At 47.9% G+C, this 19,187-nt stretch overlaps 2 protein-coding genes and 1 pseudogene across 8 annotated transcripts in view; 1 reads left to right on the top strand and 2 right to left on the bottom strand.

Moving 5' to 3' along the window:
• TULP3 (TUB like protein 3) overlaps nt 1-10,042 on the bottom strand; it is a 47,610-nt gene extending 37,568 nt beyond the window's left edge. For 4 of the 6 annotated variants that reach the window (XR_003791215.1, XR_003791217.1, XR_003791216.1 and 1 more), the window contains exon 1: nt 9,847-9,927. Coding sequence is in view for 2 of the 6 variants with exons in the window: in XM_029206352.1 (XP_029062185.1) it covers nt 9,847-9,887 (41 nt within the window). In the remaining 4 variants the exon portion in view is untranslated. Of the gene's footprint in view, nt 1-9,113; nt 9,243-9,846 lie in introns of all 6 variants that reach the window. The other 2 variants (XM_029206354.1, XM_029206353.1) reach the window with 2 other exon arrangements.
• On the top strand, nt 152-780 carry LOC114885938 (annotated as a pseudogene).
• Nucleotides 10,043-10,939: 897 nt separating the features above from the next.
• RHNO1 (RAD9-HUS1-RAD1 interacting nuclear orphan 1) lies at nt 10,940-18,672 on the bottom strand. Of its 2 annotated transcripts, none has more exons than XM_029205954.1 (3): nt 18,604-18,672; nt 13,188-13,439; nt 10,940-12,124 (listed from the first exon to the last, which is right to left on the bottom strand). In XM_029205954.1, the coding sequence occupies exons 2-3, from the start codon at nt 13,353-13,355 to the stop codon at nt 11,570-11,572; spliced, it is 723 nt and encodes a 240-aa protein (XP_029061787.1). In that variant the 5' UTR covers nt 13,356-13,439; nt 18,604-18,672; the 3' UTR covers nt 10,940-11,569. The 2 variants fall into 2 exon arrangements, with proteins under 2 accessions (XP_029061787.1, XP_029061786.1); XM_029205953.1 differs by lacking the exon at nt 18,604-18,672 and adding an exon at nt 15,917-16,342.
• Nucleotides 18,673-19,187: the final 515 nt, after the last annotated feature.

Below are 19,187 nucleotides of genomic sequence, written 5' to 3'. Positions count from 1 at the left end.
TACTTTTCGTGCCCTGCGTTCCCAGGCTGGCCCTCAGCCCGCAGCGCTGAAAAAGGGGCAGGGGATCAGAGTTGGCGGGGAGATCCAGGTGAAGTAGGTTCCTCTGCAGATCCAGCGCCGTTAAACCCTGCCAACGCACACTTTTTAAAACATGAAGAAATTAAGGCTTAGGGAACTAGACAGTCACCTGCAACAAGTGGATGGATTCGAAAAGCCCAAGCTCCTTCTAGAACAGCATCCAACCAGGCCGCACATTGCAGCATGTATGCTCTATACAATTCATAACACACATGATGACACTGAAAATAAAGTGGTTGCAGATCTAGGATGTGGCTGTGGAGTGCTTAGCATCGGAACTGCAATGCTGGGAGCAGGGCTGTGTGTTGGATTTGCCATAGATGAAGATGCACTGGAAATATTTAATAGGAATGTAGAAGAGTCTGAGTTAACAAATGTTGACATGGTTCAGTGTGATGTGTGCTCATTATCTAACAGAATGTCCAAGTCATTTGATACAGTAATTATGAATCCTCCCTTTGGGACCAAAAATAATAAAGGGACAGATATGGCCTTTCTGAAGACTGCTCTGGAAATGGCAAGAACAGCAGTATATTCTTTACACAAATCCTCACTAGAGAACGTATTCAAAAGAAAGCTGCGGAACAGAAAATCAAGATAGATATTATTGCGGAGCTAAGGTATGACCTGCTGGCATCATACAAGTTTCATAAAAGAAAATCAGTGGACATTGAAGTGGACCTAATTCGGTTTTCTTTTTAAAAGCCTCCAAAGAGAGAAGGAGCTTAAAATCTAATTAAAATGAATAAAAAATATTTACTAAAAAAAAAAAAGGCTCAACAGTTTTTCAACAAACGGCCCTAGGGCAACTGGATATCCACATGCAGAAGGATGAATCTGGACCTCTACCTCACAGCATACATAAAAATTAACTCAAAATGGATCAAAGACCTAAATATAAGAGCTACAACTTTGAAACCCTTAGAACACAGGAGTAAATCTTTGTAGGCTTGGGCTAGGCACTGACTTCTTAGACACAACATCAAAAGCAAAAGGAATAAAGAGAAAAATTAACTAATTGGACTACGTGTACATCAAAATAAAAAATATTCACATGTCAAATGACACTATGAGCAATTGAAAATACGATCTATAGGTGAGATAATATTTGCAAAGCGTTTATCTGATAGGCACTTGCATCCAGAATATATATAGAACTCTTACAATTAATGAAAAGACAAATAACCCAATTAAAACTGGGCGAAGTAAATGAATAAACATTTCTCTAAAAATACAGGAGTGACCAATAAACACATGAAAAAAATGCTTCATAGGGACTTCCCTGGTGGTGCAGTGGTTAAGAATCCGCCTGACAATGCAGGGGACACGGGTTCGAGCCCTGGTCCGGGAAGATCCCACATGCCACGGAGCCCGTGCGCAACTACTGAGCCTGCGCTCTAGAGCCCGCGAGCCACTACTGAGCCCGCCTGCCACAACTACTGCGACCCGCACGCCTAGAGCCCAAGCCCTGCAGCAGGAGAAGCCGCCGCAATGAGAAGCCCGCGCACAGCAAGGAAGACTAGCCTCCACTCGCCGCAACGAGAAAGCCTGCGCAGCCACGAAGACCCAATGCAACAAAAATAAATAAATTAATTAAAAAAAAACAAAACTTCGTATTATTCATCGTTAGGGAAACAAATCAAAACCACAATGAGATGCTATTTCACATCCACTAGGACAACAATAATGAAAAAGGCAGACAATAACAAGCATTGGCGAGGATGCAGGGAAACTTGTTGGTGGTCCCATAAACTGCCGCAGCCATTCTGGAAAGCAGTCTGACAGTTCCTCAAGCTGTAAAACAGAGTCACCACATGACCCGACAGCCCTACCTGGATGTATACGCAAGAGAAGTGAGAATACATGTTCTCACAAAGACCTGGACACGAGTGGTCATATAGCAGTATTACTCGGTATAGCCAAAAAGTGGAAACAATTCAAATGCCCATCAATTAACGGAATGGATAAACAAAACGTGGCGTAGCCATACAAGAGAATATTATTCAGCAATAAAAAGGAATGAAGTACTGATATATGCAGCACATAATAACATGAATGAACCGCAGAAACATTTTGCTAAGTCACAGTCACAGAATCCAGTCACAAAATACCACGTATCATACAATTCCACTTATATGAAATGTCCAGAGGAGGCAAATCCGTAGAGGCAGAAAGTAGATTAGTGGCTGTCTTGGGCTAGGAGTAGGGGAGGGGACAAGGGAATGACTGTAAATGGGCAGGTTTCTTTGGTGGGGGGGTGTGTATGATGGGAATGTTCTAAGATTAGATTTTGGTAATAGTTGCAAAACTCTGCAAATACGCTAAGAACTACTGAATTGCATACTTAAAATGGGTGTATTTTTCAGTATGTAAATTATACCTCAATATAGCTATTAAAAATAAGGTACAGTATATATACTGTATTTTCAGTATATAAAGATTATATTTTTCCAAGTGGGGAAAAAAAAAAAAAAAGATGTGTGTGATGTCCACAGGCACAGAACTCCAGGATATACACAAACTGTCAACAAGTCGCCTCAAAGGTAGGGTATCAAAAAAACCTTCTTTTCCAAACTAGACATTTTTGAGAGTAAAAGAGTATGAGTAATTATACATTTATAATTATAATTAGTAATTACAACAGCAGCTGTAAATCAGAGACAAGAGTAGTGAAACAGGAAAGCTTTCCATACCCCATGTTTTACTTTTGTGATTTCACAGAACCAGTCACTAGTCATCACTTCCCTCCAACTTATGGACATATAAATAGCCTTTAAAGTCTAATTTTATATCTAATAATCTATTATTGGCACACTGATGTTTATGTCGGTTTGTTCAGGCAATATTTCCATCAAAGTGCCTCTAACAGCTGAAGAGAGTGATTTCATAGGGAAAGGAGGGGAAGTATAGCCCAAAGAAACCATCTACAACACTCTATCTTTAGAACCTCAAGTTTTACCCTGAAAATTAATTTAACTTTGCATTCTACATTACATTATTACTGGCTCTATTTTAACAAAAACCCCACTTCTGTCTTATAATAATATTCATAATATGAATAAATATGACTGTCCAGGAAGAAACATCCTTATCTTGTAACTCAGCACAGGGGTCTGCAAACTACAGCCTCTGGGCCAAATTCAGCCCACTGCGTATGTCCGTATTGCCCGTAAGCTAAGAATGTTTTTTTCATTTTTAAAAGGTTAAAAAAAAATCAGAATAATAATATTTTATGACATGCACAAGTTATATCACATTCAATTTTACTGTCTATAGCTAAAGCCTTACTGAAACAGCCACACTCTTTCATTTACTGCACATTCCTTTATGTATTCCCTACAGCTGCTTTTACCCTAGAACAAACAGCAAAGCTGAGGAGCTGGGACAGAGACCGTATGGCCCACAAAGTACAAAATATTTATCATTTGGTTCCTTACAGGATAGGTTTGCTGACCCCCGGCGCAGAACAAACGAAAGGGTCAAATTCCCCATTTAGGGAAGCACGGGTCTGTGGTTAGAGTGGTTTCTAACACAACTTAACCTCATCTACAAAATGAGGATAACTGAGCACTAAATCAGAAAGTTACTGTGAAGATTAAATGAGATTTAGCCCATATAAGCACTCAATAAATGCAACGACTGCTATCATATAAGATTTTTGCTCTACAACTTTTTTTGTTTTTTTAGCCACACCGCATGGCATGCAGGATCTCAGTTCCCTGACCAGGGATCCAACCCGTGTCCCCTGCTGTGAAAGCGCAGAGTCTTAACCACTGCACCGCCAGGGAAGTCCCTACATTACAACTTTTTTAAGCCTACAAACAAATGTATTACCTTAATCTTGTCTTCACTGACAGGACTTTAAATAATTTCACCATGGGCTTCCCTGGTGGCGCAGTGGTTGAGAGTCCGCCTGCCGATGCAGGGGACGCGGGTTCGTGCCCTGGTCTGGGAAGATCCCACATGCCGCGGAGCGGCTGGGCCCGTGAGCCATGGCCGCTGAGCCTGCGCGTCCGGAGCCTGTGCTCCGCAACGGGAGAGGCCACAACAGTGAGAGGTCTGCGTACCGCAAAAAAATAATAATAATAATAATTTCACCATGATATTACCACCTTTTTAAAACTTCTTTATAGCCTTTCTAATGCTGGAAACCTAAACATTTCTAGATTTCTCCTTGTATTAAATAAATCTTCAAAATTTTGAATTTTTATTGATATTGAAACATTAATACATTGTCACATTGCCAGGTGCAGTACAGTTCCATTTAGTAAATAACTACTGCGTGCCAGAAACTACATTAAATACTCTACATCCCATCTCATCTAATTCTCACAATAAACCTACAATCCCATTTCACAGAGGTATCACACTCAGAGCGGAAGCCATCTGCTCAAGGTCAGACAGCAGAGGAGTGGAAGAGCTAGAATTCAACCACAAGTCCCAGTGCCACCTGCCTCAGCCTGCAGACCTGCACCTCTGGACCACAAATATTCAAATGGTCAGCAGGGAGTCTGGGATTTCATTATTATGGTATTTCAGTAAGTCTCCCAAGAATCTTTTCAGTCAAAATGCCAGTTCGCTGGTACTTCCCCCCCCACACTGGTACTTTTAGGCGGCAGAATTTCGAAGCTAGCGAATGGGTTCTGAAGAAGCCCTTGGGAGTGGCTGACTACGGTATAAATACTACCGGAAAAGAGTCATCAGATTTCACTGTGTCTGAACTGATTACAGGGTCAGGTAGGGGGGTCAACAGCTATTAAAAAAGGAATTTTCTCTCAGTCAACTGACAAATAGATTCACCTTGTCCAAATCCCAAATGTCAATATAGGAGGCCACATTTTCACGTGCACTGAGACCTAAGAGCACATCTGGCTGGAACGAAACATTGCTTCTGGGAAAAGGCACATAAAGATCAATTCGAACGGCCAGAAAGACTCCTTAGAAATCTAACCCCCCTCATCAGCAGAGAACGGTTAATATTCTAGGCTCAGCTGTCTTCTACTTGAACGACTGCCACAATCTGGAGCTAACTTAATTGACGCTAGAGAATGAAGATCCATTTCCGAAGAAGCCCATTTAGTAGAGACAAGCAGAGAGAAGGGAGAATTGCTTGGGGAGAGAGAGGCAATGAGAAGGAAAACTTGGCAACCGATCAGATGATTCATTTGGCCCCAGAGAATGCAGCAAGGAAAACTGCTTTACATGAAGCCCTCTCCATTTTGCATGTCCCACAGAGCAAAAGCAAAAAGCATTCTTTTAAGCGAGCCAAACAGAAAGGTTATTTAAAATGAATGACTCGATCCAGAAGTTCAAGAACCCATTTATTCTTTTTTTTTTTTCTTTTTGGCTGGGTTGGGTCTTCGTTGCTGCGCGTGGGCTTTCTCTAGTCGCGCAGCGAGTGAGGGCTACTCTTCGTTGCAGTGCGCAGGCTTCTCACGGCGGTGGCTTCTCTTGTTGCAGGCTCTAGGCGTGCGGGCTCAGTAGTTGTGGCACGTGGGCTCAGTAGTTGTGGCACACGGGCTTAGTTGCTCCGCGGCATGTGGGATCTTCCCGGACCAGGGCTCAAACCCATGTCCCCTGCATTAGCAGGTGGATTTTTAACCACCGAACCACCAGGGAAGTCCCCCCATTTATTCTTTATAGATTTAAAAAAGGACATTACTCAGAATCACAGTGCACTCCACCTTCTGCTGGATTCTCCTTTCCTCAGGGGTTATAGTTTCTCTCCAGTAATGTTACTTATTTCCCTTCTCTCTTGTGTAAAGGTGAAAGTACATTTTTTGGCCTAACAACACCAAATAAATATTTCCACTCCCATTCCATTGGATGAAATTAATACTCATTTGTACTTTGCTAAAATGTCCAATTTCTTCAACTGTTTGCCCTAAAAATAATTACTAGGATGTAATCAGTATCAGTTGTAATCATTTATGTGCACAAATGGCATCCAGAAATATCTGGAACACATATTTTGATAATAATTGAGAAAAAGAAGAGCGGAGACTAGAAGTCAAAAGCCCAGTTTTACTTCTAGATTTTAGTTTTGATTACATCATTTACTTTGTCTTGTAACTTAGCTATATCACACCCTTTCCGAGCCTTAATTTCCCTATCTATAAAACAAAGATAACAGGGGCCGTGCTTTCTTCAGAGTTGTGAAGCTCAAAAGAGATCGTGTACATGAAAGCTCTAAGAACACTGCAAAGGATACACAAATGTAAGCCATCATTATTGATCGTTTCATCTTGACAGAGCTCCCTTTTTAAAAGCACAGCTTGCCAACTTCACTCAGTCAAAACATCTCCTTCTACTTTGCCCCTGGCTTATATGACATATCAAATTGCCGTAACAAAATTACACTGAATTTCAATTGGAAAACAAGTCAGCCCTCTATAAACTTGCTTCATTCTAAAACCTAAAATCAAAGGCAAACTATATATTTATTGACATTTCTTCCAGCAAATCTAAGAAGCAATGATTTATTTTTCAGGAAGCTTGTCTGAAAAATAATTCTTGTTTTCTTCCTACAAGCCTTATTTTCTACACATTAATTATCACAGAAAAAAAAAAACCTGAAGGAACTATAGTTCACAGTCTAAAAATATATCTTGCCCATGACGAATGCAGATATCAGAGTTTAGATTATCGTATTCTACCCTAAAACTCTAAATCATCACTTTTTTTTTTTCCCCCTGGTACGCGGGCCTCTCACTGTTGTGGCCTCTCCCATTGCGGAGCGCAGGCTCCGCGGCCACGGCTCACGGGCCCAGCCGCTCGCGGCATGTGGGACCTTCCCGCACCGGGGCACGAACACGTGTCCCCTGCATCAGCAGGCGGACTCTCAACCACTGCGCCACCAGGGAAGCCCTCAAAATCATCACGTTTTAAGAGGAGGAAAGGAAAATGAAGAGATTACTTAATATACAGAATACCTTTGGAAGATCCCCCTAAGAAACCTGCCAATGAACGAACTAAGTGACACGAAGACAATGAGAAAAGAAGACATACTTTCCACTGAATATCATTTTGTACCTTTGGACATCTGAGCTATGTGCAGTTAAAAATATGTTATTTTCTTAATTCAGTATAAATCATGGAGGGAATCTGAAGAAGCCCTATTATTCCAGAGGAGAAAACTGAAGCCAAAGAAGTAGATGAGTGCTTCAACATCGCACTGCTGGACAGTGGAAAAGCTGGGACGAGAGCTCAGGAACCCAGTGGAAGCCTCCAGCGCTTCCCCCTCGCCACAATGCCTTGTGGTAAAACAGCAAGGGCCACCTGATAAACAACTAAAGTACTAATGCAATCCCCTTCAGAACTGTGGCCTTCCAGGGGTCCTCGTGACTTCTATGATACAACGATAATCGTTAATGTTGTCACAGAAGTTCTAAAGCAAAGGGTCAGAGATGCCAATCCTCACTATCAAGACTCATAACGAGCACTAAGAGTTAATCAAGACAGCACAGCCATCGGAATGTGGGCAGTGTGTCTCTTCCCAAGCGTCAGCAGATTCCAGCTCCAGCCGGGACAGGAGCGTGGTGCGGCCTCTACTAACAGTAAGAAAGTCTGACGAGGCAGCATGGACTTAGCACAGAGAGCTGCTTCCTAGCGAACTGACTCAGAGGAAGTAAAAGCAGACCACAGGAAATTTTAGTTGGAAAGAAGCCTTAACAATTCCACTGAGAACTACTCTTGAATAGAACTAAGGATTATCAAGGCCCCTTCTAGTCCTAAAATCCTCAAACATGGAGAAGCAAGGCAGCTTCAGCTCCTCTTCTGAGTAACTCAAGCATACTTTTCCTCTTGGTAAGAAGAAATGTTAACTTCTTCTTTCAGTGGGCACAAAGGCAGGGAAAACAGCAGCATTTCCATAGGAAAGAATAAGAGAAGCCAGAAGCGAAAAGTATTCCAAAAACGTCTGAGTCTGTCTGCGTGGAAAGGAAATTTATTACAGGGATTCTTCTCTCCTTCCTAGGTCTCTATGTAGCCTTCGTATTTGAAGAAATACATGCATGTTAGACGTTATTAGGCTTTTACTGTAGCTTTTGATATCTGCCAAACATACTGTAGTCACGTATTAGTTAATCTAAGTATTTTTAAGCACTGGGTAAGTCTGTCTGCCAACAATTAGTTCATCTGATGAAGCCTTTGAAAAAGAGAGAACTTGAGAGAGGATAACAAGCCTGGCCAAGACATAACCTCCAGCCATCACTGCTGTTTGTATTTCTGCAGAAAAATCACAGCATATGGACAAACCATACACTAGGACTTTCTCAGTCAACCCTGGGTCACAAGGTCACATCACGTGGAGAAGTCTCTCTCATCACATCTTCAACCCTGTATCAGGAACAGAAGGCCAGAGAGGCTCAAGTTCCAGCAACTAGCCGACCACTGTCATCTCCAGGGGAATCTACAGTACAAGCACCTAACCTCAGCCAAGAATCTGAGAGTGCTGTTTCCAATTCCATCTCCAATTTCCACTAAATATTTCAGATACAGGAAAAATGTTTGAAGTAGTGTTTGTTCATAATTTTTCTACTTTGTTGAAAATAACTCTGCCTCATGGGAAAATGGTCTCATCATTCAAAGAAGAAAAAAAAAAAAAGTCACGGGAAACTTGAAAGTCAGATGCTATCCTTCACACTGAAAGGTACTAATACCAAAGACTCTATCCATGTATTTCAGCAAAAACGTCCTAAACACACAACCGGAAGCCAAAAAAGTCAGAGACATTAATTCCACTCCCTCTCGGCAACAAGTCAGTTAACCAGTGACTGAACCTACAGCAGAAGAAACACTTGGTGACTCACACATTCCCCTTTGAGGTCCACTTTAAAATTAAAGAGCTGGCTTCTTTGGGAAGAAAAAGAGGGACAAACTTTAAAATTATCCATTGAAACTTCAGGTCCAAAAACTTAAAAACCTCTTTGCCTCCTGGTCTCAATTTCAAAGTCAATTCCATTTTTCCTTCCAAAAATCATGAGTCACACCATACATCTGGTAGCCGGGAAATTTACTGCCTTAAATTCACTCACTTAAGACTGACCGAATGCCCACAAGTGAGCGAGCACCATCCGAATTCAACGACGATGCTGAATTTTAACGGGATCTCCTCCTGGCGCTTCCATATTTATACCTGGAAACGCAGATTCTTCTTCTCTTGACTTCAGGGAAAAGAAAAAAAAAAAAAGCAGTAAACCAACTTCACAGAGCGCTGCTCTCACGTAAATAAAACCCGACGAAAGAGAAAAACGGGTCTTGTCCGCGGCAAGGCTACCTGGGCGACAAGCTTTAGAGTGGTTTTCAGCTGCTGACCCGCGACCAGGCGGTACCGGGCAGCAGGCGGGCGTGGGCGGCGTGTACGGGCTCGGGTCCAGGCGAAGCCGTGATTCCACCCCACCCGCCCGCATCCACGCTTCGGGATCCCGGCCGAACCTACAGGCCCGGCCCGGCCCGCGCTCACCCCTCCGGAGCACTGGCCCTGGGGCGGGATGCCGCCACCACCACGGCCGCTCCGCTGGCCCCCGGAACCACCCTGCACCCCCGGCCCAGGCGGAGCAGCCCCTGACGGACGCGTTCTGACGAGGCCGGACCCACCCCGCGGGTGCCGGCGCGACTGGACACGAGCCGGCCCTCGGCGCGGGCGGCCCCCTGCCCGCACGCCGCCCCCACTCGTCTCCCGCCGCCCAGCCTCCCGCACTCCCCTCGGCTCCCAGCCCGGACCGCTACGGCCCCCTTCAGCCTCCGCTCGTCGCCACCGCTCCTGACCTGTCCCCGCGGGGCGCCGGCCGCCGGCGCGACGCCTCCATCCCGCTGCCCCGAGAGCAGCGACCTTGTCCACACCCGCGCGGCGGCCGCTGGGGGCGCTGGGGGCTAGCCTGGCGCAGCGGCCCAGCCCCGCAACAGCACTTCGCACTGTCGCCGCCGCCCATTGGCCATCGCGCTCCCACCGCTCCGCATCCATTGGTCCGCGCGCCCGCTGCTCCCCACCGCCCCCGCGGGTGGGTTGCTAGGGGCGGTGGCGGCGCCGCGGGAGGGTTGCTACGGACGGGTTGCTGCGCGCTGGTTGCTACGCGCAGCTGGGTTGGAGGAGCCGCCCAGCCCCCAGCAACCGCCGCGCGCCCAGGCTGCCCTCACCCAGCGGTCCATACCCGGAGGCCTCCCAGGGCGCTTCATGGGGGCCGCCCCCTCCGGACCCCGAGGACTTCCCGGAACCACGCTTGCTCGCCCGGCAGCCCTTCCCAACCAACTGCGTCTGCGCCCCCTCCGCTAGTCCAGCCCAAGCTTTTAGGGCGTCCCCGGACCTGTCCTGCACACCCGCCTGACGATCTTTTCCGTCTACCGCCCTCGGCAGCCTACCGGCCGTCTTCGAGCATCAGTATCCCATAAAGAGATCCGCTGTCGGATCCAGTAAATCTTGTCCCCAACTTATATGCAGCATTACAGTCCCTACAGAACATCCCGTCAAAACTCATCGCGTGCTGACTTTGCGGCGTTCCATTTCGAGGCCAAACTTGTCCCCACACTGGTTTTGAGCCTCTAAAAGGCAGAAAATTTGGCACAAGCTAGGAGAGCCGAGCACTGCTTTCTCTGGTCAGCCTCCACTCACTGTGTGACCCCGAACACGGTTATCTGTGTTTCAAACCCCCATCTTTAAAATAATCCCTGCTTGTCTAGCTCGGGCTGGACCTGACACAGACTAGGTTCTGAAGGCTGACGGAATGGAGTTGAATGAGATGCTACTTGTATGGGTGGAAGGAAAATTGAGACATTTTGTTGACCAGGCAGTCCTTCTACATGAATTCCAATAAAAAGTAGTATTTGAAAAGATTATACATTTATTTACATACATTTTAAACAGTTACAAGAAATCGTTTTCCCACCCTATTTAATATTTACAGATTACTACAGTTGGAAACAATAATTCAAAACATAGTAACCCTAAGTAACCTATGTCCCCTTTATCTCCCGTGGTCCCACTGACTCATTAAAACAGGCTTGCTGCCCTTTCTTCTTCCAGCCCTCTCAGCAGATAAGCCAAGATTGCAGAGACAGCAGCTCAACTACAAAAAGTCACAGTTTGCTTCGAGTTTTTCCGTGCATCTGGTCACAGAGGAAGCGGTCACTGAGTCGGTACTCAGACATGTGGAATGAATTAGTTTGAATGAGGTGTTTAAAAGGATGAATAAGCAGTGGTTAAAGGGAACAATTGAGAAAGACCATTTGTAGAGGGGGCAGTACTGCTGCATTAGTGACAGAAGCAGGGTTCTCTAAAAACTTTCTGCAGCCATTTATTTATTTAGACTTTTTAAACAGTTACAAGATATTTAAAAATTTTAAACAGCTAATACAAGGAAAATACGAAGTGAACTGTTTATGACACTAAAACTGTTTATGACACAAGATATTTTAAAAAGCAAATCTGGGAATTCAATTCCCTTTTGACTCCAGCAATCAATTTCTTGAGACCACGGATGTCCGAGAAACCCAGTCAGTTTTTCACAAGGAACTGGTTTCTGCTCAGCTTCCCCCTCTCCCTGAGGTAAGTGAACAGGTGTCGCCGCCTCCTCCATGTGACCTTTATCCCGTACTTCTCCTCAGGAGTGTCTTTAACCAGAACAGGCCCGGGGTCTGGGCTCTTGGGCGTGCTTGTGTGAAGGGAGCAGCTGGGAAGGCTGTTTTCCCTCTGCACCGAGGGAATGGGCCCTCCCTGCCCTGAGGACTCTGGGCTCTGGATATCCGGTGGTATGAACACATAAGGGAAGTTCTGAAGTGCATGTGCTGACAGCTCCCCACAGCTTTGGGGGCTGAGCATGGGAACCAAGGGCCTTCCAGAAATGTCCTTTTCTGGTTGACCGGGACAGTCCCTGACTAGGGGGATCCCAGGTCTGGCTGAACTGGCAGAAGACTGTGGACTCTCAAATGTTAGGTGTGGAAACTTGGAGCTGGTAGACTGTCGACTTGAACGCCTTGCCTGGTCTCGGCAATGACGTTTCCTGTTGACCGGGAACCAGCTTTCTGCTGTTGTATCAAACTGAGGTGATACCTAAGGATTCCAAAAGAAAAAAAAAAAAAGTGAAGAGCACCAACTACCAAATACAAACCTAAGGAAACTGCATCCCATGACCAGAATCCTAAATGGGGGCCCATAACAGCAATGGACACAAAACAAAAGCAGCTGTCTATTTGGATAACAGTATCCAAGGGATACGGGCTTTGGGCAAGTTACTCAATCTCCCTGGCTTTCAGTTCCCTCCTGTGCAAGAACGGGGACAATGCCTCTTTTGCTTCATCATACCATACGGCTGCAACACGCTTAACTGTCTATGTTTCAACTCTGAGAGCGGGCCCAGCAGTCTTATTCACCATCGATCCCCAGCCCTAGCAGAGCACCTGACACCAAGAAGGCCCCAGTGAAGGACGAAGGGCTGAAGGAAAGAACGGGGAGTGAGATCAGGCACGGAAAGCAAATAGCAGGGGGCGTGGCACATAGTGAGGACTCGATACATGTTCACATGTTCATTCCTCCTCATCAACAGGGTTCTAACATGTATGTTTCTTCCCCAGTCCTGAAGCCAGGGCTCTGGTTCTCCCCAGCAATCGTGGGCAAAGCACACTTATTAAGCTCTCTTAGGCTTTTGTCTGGCTCTTTTGCTACACTACTTCCCTGACATGCGGTAGCTGTGTTCTCTTCCCAGGGCTTTTAAACTGTCAAAATAGAACATATGCCATTTCTGAGGATTCTTCTTCAACGTTTGGTCATTTAAACAGTAAATAGAGTACTTAGCTAAAAACTCCACGTCTCACGGGAAGCTCAGGGAACAATCTCATTTTTTACTTGTTCTGATATTTCTCTGGCTTTCTCACCCAGCTACTGGACAGCGAAACTTTTATACTGAACTCTTACAGGGGAATGTGGGGCGCGGGAAAGACTCCAATTCCAATCAACCCACGCCTCAGTCTGAACTCAGGAAAAAAGATAAACCAGAGAACATGGCTGAGGACAGAAAGGAGTACACCACCTCCTTGTCCCTGCGCCCACGAGTCTCCACATGGCAGCGTGAGAAGCCTGGCAGAGGAAAAGTCAAGGCAAGAATCCCATGGCCTACCCAGGAAGTGATGGTGCTGTCGTCAACGGGCTTGCTGGGCACCTGTCTAGTGTGGGTGATAGGAAGCTGGGGAGACCCATAGCAGTGTTTGGGGCCCTCCAGTGGTTGTTGGCAGAATAGCAGCTGGGGTTTCTGGGAAATTTGGCGGCGTTTTTTCCTGGGAGGCATCAACAGGTGAGGGTAGAGCAGTTAGTAACTGCATGATGCTGGTTGTGGTCAGGTCCAGGGAGAGTCTCCGCTTCCAACCCATGCCTGTGGAGAAGAAACAAAAGCTGGGAGAAAACAATCTGCTGATTCCCCAGCTCTGCCTCACACTGTGCCAGCCGATTCTGCTAGCAGCCAGCAGCCCTACCCCAAGATTATGAGGTGGTACCTACATCAGCTTCCTACACCTGCACCACCAAGGCAATACACAGTAGTTTCACACTCAACAACATTCGTTCAATGAACACTTATCGAACACGTGTTAAGCACCATGCTGGGTGTTGGGAGTTTAAAGATGAATAACCAACCACTTATCCCATGATCATTTACTGGGTGCCAAGCACTTGTAGAGACACAGACTGCCCCTGTCTTCAACGAGCTGAGAGTCTAACAGAGGGAGACAGACAATTACAATAATGAGAGCAGTGCTCCCTTGCACTCCCCCCGGGGGGGCCTTCTGGAGAGGGTGATACCTGATCTAGGTATAGAAGGGCTAGGAAAAGCCAAAGGGTGGGGGGGGGGGCGTTCCAGGCTGAGCAGCAGCACACACCAAGGCAGAGACAGGAAGGGGCACTGCGAATCCAGGCACTCAGACTCCACAGAGCTGGACACAGGCATGAAAAGACAAAAGGCAAGACCTGAGGAGCGACGTGGTGTCAGGCTCAGGGCAGAAAACCAGGCGGACCATCTGAGTTTGGACTTTGGCCTAAGTAGTCACTGAAGATTTTCCAGCGGACGGATATGATCACACTTGGATTTTTTTTTTTTAACTTTTACCCCAGATAATTTCGAACATACAAAAAAATAGTTAATAATATTATGAGCTCCCACGTGCCCATCACCCAGCTACAACCATCAACCCACGACCGATCGCATCCCATCCACACCCCATCCACTTCCCCTACCCCTTTATTATTTTGAAAATACTATGTTCCCAGTCATGATATCATTCCTAGTAACACAACTAACATATATAAATATATATATTTATATAATATACATTAATATATATTTATATGTGTAAATTCCTTAAATAGTAAATATCAAATATTCAGGGTTCAAATTTTCAGTTGTCGCCTAGATGCCATACTTGGTTTTTGTTTGCTTTTGTCTTTTAGACAGGTCATCCAGGCAACAGTGTGAAAGGTGAGATCAAGTGCCCTGGAAGCAGGGGGACCAGTTGGAAGGTAACTGTGTTGCCTGAGAACCGATGAAGCCGGAACCTGGGCAGTGTCAGCAGAGGTGGGAGGCGGGAGGCAGAGGCAGGGACAACAGGACCCACAAAGGAATAACAAGTCTGAGAACACGTCCAGTGGGTCTAGCCCCCAGATCAGTTTTAATAAGGGTTCTGTCAATGGGTTGGTGGGACGGAAGTTTGAGTCGAGAGGTGAATGGGTGGTGCCACCGGGCATGCTGGAGGGAGAGGCACACAGCAGGGCAGACTGGTTCCATTATACAACATGATTCCTTCATTCAGTCAACAACAGCAAAGCAACATACTCTGATTTATGTCACTGGGCAGTGGAGATACATGTAAAGAGAAATCAGGACGAAGTCTCTACCCTCAAGGAACAAACATTTTAGGGAGAACACAGGTAATGAATACATCCATTTGTTCATTCATTCATTCAGCAAATATTTACTGAGTGCCCGCTGTGTTTTGGGCACTGTTACGGGTGCTAGAAATATATAGCAGATTACAAAATTAAATCCCTGACCTCATGGCGCTTACATCTAGTTGGGAAGTGATTAGAGGTACAGAGAAAAGTGAAACAGCGTAAGGGGTTGAGCTGACCCAGTGCTACTTTAGACAGGGTCGTCGGGGAAGGCCTATCTGAAAAATGATATTTGAGCAAAGACCTGAATGAAGAAAGGAGAACAAGCAGACAAGAGAAAGATGTGAGAAAGAATGTTCCAGACTGAGAGAACAGTTAAGTGCAAAGACCACAAGATGGGAATGTGTCTGACTTGTTCAAGAAGCAGTAGGGTCAGCATGGCTGAACTGGAGAGTGGTAGGAGTGAAGCCAGTTCACGTGACACAGCGTTAACACAAGGGTAAGGACTGGGCTGAATTATGCTTAGTGCAAGAGGAAGTCACCGCAGGGCTCTGGACAGGGAAGTAACACAGTCCAATTTATACTTTTCAAAGATAGCTCTAGGTGCTTTGTAGGAAAGGTGGGTTGGGAAGAGGGGGGACAGAGAAAGGAGGCAGAGAAGCGAGGGGGAAGGCTCTTGCAGGAGCCCAGCGGGGAGATGACAGTGGTAACAACCGCTCCAGGGAGAAGTGCCGAAGTTCACGCCTTGCTCAAAGTCCCCAGCCTCTTGGGGACACCACATTGTGCAGCAGTCCTACTGTGTCCTTGATCAACTCATTTTGCACAAAGGTTATCTTAAAACTTTCCCACTGTCTTAAAACTTCGGAACTCTTCCTCTCTCCAAACCAACCGCCTTACTTCCTACTTCACAAAGAACACAGGAGCCATCAAAGGAAACACTCTCATCTTCCAGAAGGCGAGCTCACAAACCTCAGTACATCTGCATCCATCCTCTTCCTTTCTGCTGTAACTAGAGGTCAGTCCCTTTTGCTACTGTGGCCTCTCCCTCTGGCTGGGCTTTGGAGCCTTCCTCACTCCACACGCCTTTCCCAGGCAATCGTCTGCTGACATGTCAATAACCACCTGGAAGTACACGAGTCAAGCGTTTCTATATTTGGCTTAGAATTCTCCACACTCAGGACCCAAATATTCCACTGCCTATGCGATAGCAACTAGATGTCTCAAATGCACCTCAAACTCAAAGCATTTACTCCCGAATTCATGCTCGTTTCCCCTGCACCCCCCTCCGTAAAAGTGATCATCTTCCAGGGCCCTTGCTCAGGGAATGGTATCATCATTCATCCAGCTATGCCACCAAAAACCTTGACATTTACCTTTTCCCTCTACCATCCAACCCAACATCAAGCCCTGTCAATCCTACCTCTTAAACATGTCTTCAAAAATACCCCTCTCTCGGGCTTCCCTGGTGGCGCAGTGGTTGAGAGTCGCCTGCCGATGCAGGGGACACGGGTTCGTGCCTCGGTCTGGGAAGATCCCACATGCCGCGTAGTGGCTGGGCCCGTGAGCCATGGCCACTGAGCCTGCGCGTCCGGAGCCTGTGCTCCACAACGGGAGAGGCCACAACAGTGAGAGGCCCGCGTACGGCAAAAAAAAAAAACAAAAAAAACCGCTCTCTCGAGGAGGGCAGTTGTGGGGAGGGTGCAAAATGGATGAAGGGAGTCAAGAGGTACAAACTTCCAGTTATGAAATAAATACGTCATGGGATGTAATGTACAGTGTGGTCACTATAGTCAATATTGTATTTCAAATTTGAAAGTTGCCAAGAGAATCTTAAAAGTTCTCATCACAAGAAAAAAAAGTTTTTTGTCACTCTGTATGGTGACAGATGGTAACTAGACTTACTGTGATCATTTTGAGGTGTAAATAGGTAATCATTATGTTGTACATCTGATACTAACATAATGTGTTATGTCAATTATACTTTGGGGAAAAAAACAGATTTGTGGGTTTTAGTGACAGTTCAGTATTAAATGTGGGATCAGAATCAGTGGCAATTTTTGAGACTTATTCAACTCAAAATTTGATAAAAGCATTCCTCCTTTGTGAAAAATAATAATCTTACCCTAGCCCTCTTTTCCTCTCTCTCCACCACCCTTCAAGTCCCAACAGTTCTGACCCAGGGGTAATGCAATAGCCTAACTGGTCTACCCTAACCTCTGGCACCCCCTGCAGGGGGACCTTTTTAAATTGCAAATCTGATCTTGACTCACACTCCTGCTTAAAATTTTTGAGTTTTGGGTAAGGACCAAAGTCCTAGTGGTGGCTGAGGTCCTGTGGCTCTGGTTCCAGCTTCATCTCACACACACTCCAGTGCAGGTCTCTTAGCTCAAACCCCTCAGATATTCTTCAGCCTTTGTACCGCCCACGCTTCCTCCTGCGGCTTGGCCCTGCACACCTTATTCCCTTGGCTTGGAAGGTCTCCCTCCCGTGTTTGCATAAAGGCCTCAGATCTCAGACGAAGCTTTAGTTCATCAGAAATGCCTTTCTCTTGGGACTTCCCTGGTGGCGCAGTGGTTAAGAATCCGTCTGCCAATGCAGGCGACATAGGTTCGAGTCCTGGTCCAGGAAGAGCCCACATGCCGCGGAGCAGCTATAAGCCCGTGCGCCACAACTACTGAGCCTGGCTCTAGAGACCGCAAGCCACTACTACTGAGCCCATGCGCCTAGAGCCCGCGCTCCGCAACAAGAGAAGCCACGGCAATGAGAAGCTCCCGCACCGAACCGGAGACTCCGTAGCCCTTGCTCGCCCCAGCTAGAGAAAATGCCCCAACGCAGCCAAAGATTAATGAAACGCCTTTCTCACCTACCATAAGGCAAAATCCCCTTATTTACATACTCAAAAGTTATCCCTGAGCTCTAAGTTATCACTTCGCAGCTGTAATTCTCCACTTGATTAAATAAGCAGTTCGCTGAGAATCTGTCTGAGCCCCTCTCTGCTCCCATCAGACCGTAAGCGCAGGAGAAAGACCCCGTCTTCCACTGCATCCCAGCGCGGCCTGGCACATGGTAGGTGCTCAACTAAACGTGTTGACTAAGTTAGTAGATAAAGTCCTTTACTACAAAGAAAAGACTGCGGGGGGCGGGAGGAGATCAAAACTCGAAGATTCAGGGTGGAGGCGGGGTTCACCGTGTGCGAATAATTTTTCAGGAGGGAACCTGAACGAGGTCGTAACTGCGCTCCAGGAGGCCTCAGGCCGCTCGGGGGCCCGCGACGGTCGCTGGTCGGAGGTCAACGGAGGACAGTGCCCCCAGCGAGGGGGGAAGAGCCCGGGGCGGCGGGCGCAGCGCAGCCGGGCGGGGTTGGCCCGGGGTCTCCACTGTCCCTGGGGTCCCCCGCGCCCCACCGCCCTCCTGCGCTCTCCCCACGAGCCGCCCGCCTCGTCCGCCTCACCCGCCGCCGAGCCGCCCGCCCGCCCGCCGGGCCCGCACGCCGCTCTGTCTGCCTCACCCGCCGCAGACCAGCCCGCCCGGCTCGCACGCTGCTCCGCCCGCCTCACCCGCCCAACGAGGCCGCCGTTCCGCCCGCCTCACCCGCCCGGCTGGGCTGCCTCGCCAGCCGTTCCGTCCGCCTCAATCGCCCGGTCGGGCTGTCTCACCTGCCCTTCCCGCCGCCGCCCCGCCCGCCTCAACAGCCAGGCACGGCCCACCCGCACGCTGCCCGCCGCCCGCCGCCCGCCGCCCGCCGCCGCCGCCGCCGCCGCCGGCGTCCCGGCTGAACGCGGAGACAGGGCCGGCGCTGATTGGCCACGCCCGTCACGTGACCTCAACGCTCCGCCGGCGCCAATTTCAAACAGCGGAACAAACTGAAAGCCTCAGAGCGGGACCCCACCCCCGGCCCCGGCCCCGGCCCGGGACCCCCCCCTCCCTCCCGGGATCCCGGGATTCCCCGCCCGCAGCCGGGGTCGCTACCCGGCCTGCCGGTGGGAGCAGCGCGGAGCCGCCCGGAGCCGGCGAGTCCGGCGGTGCAAGCGAGGTGAGTGGGCGGCGTGCGAGAGGCCGGGGCCGGGAGTACGCGGAGGGCTGGCTCCGGACGGGGCTGGCGACGGTGCGCGGCGCTGCTGCATCCAGCCTCCCGGCCCTCCTCACCTCTCCCGCTGAGCGCCCCCGGCCTTCCCCCCGGGAGGAGGGGCGGCCCGCTTGCTCCGGCAGACGGCGGCTGGGGTCCCTCTGAGCTTACTGC

The sequence above is a fragment of the Monodon monoceros genome, unplaced genomic scaffold (assembly GCF_005190385.1).
Source record: "Monodon monoceros isolate NGI ecotype Baffin Bay Population unplaced genomic scaffold, NGI_Narwhal_1 Super_Scaffold_6, whole genome shotgun sequence".
Lineage (NCBI taxonomy): Eukaryota > Metazoa > Chordata > Mammalia > Artiodactyla > Monodontidae > Monodon > Monodon monoceros.
Note: the sequence above shows the minus strand (reverse complement) of the source record. Positions and strands in the feature narration are given on the sequence as shown.

Bases quoted from the DNA above. Each gene is read 5' to 3' on its own strand.
- RHNO1 (XM_029205954.1), bottom strand. From the start codon at position 13,355: ATGCCTCCCAGGAAAAAACGCCGCCAAATTTCCCAGAAACCCCAGCTG. The intron at 12,125-13,187 runs GTAGGCCATGGG...TGGAATCCTTAG, and splicing joins ACAGCACCATCACTTCCTGG to GTATCACCTCAGTTTGATAC.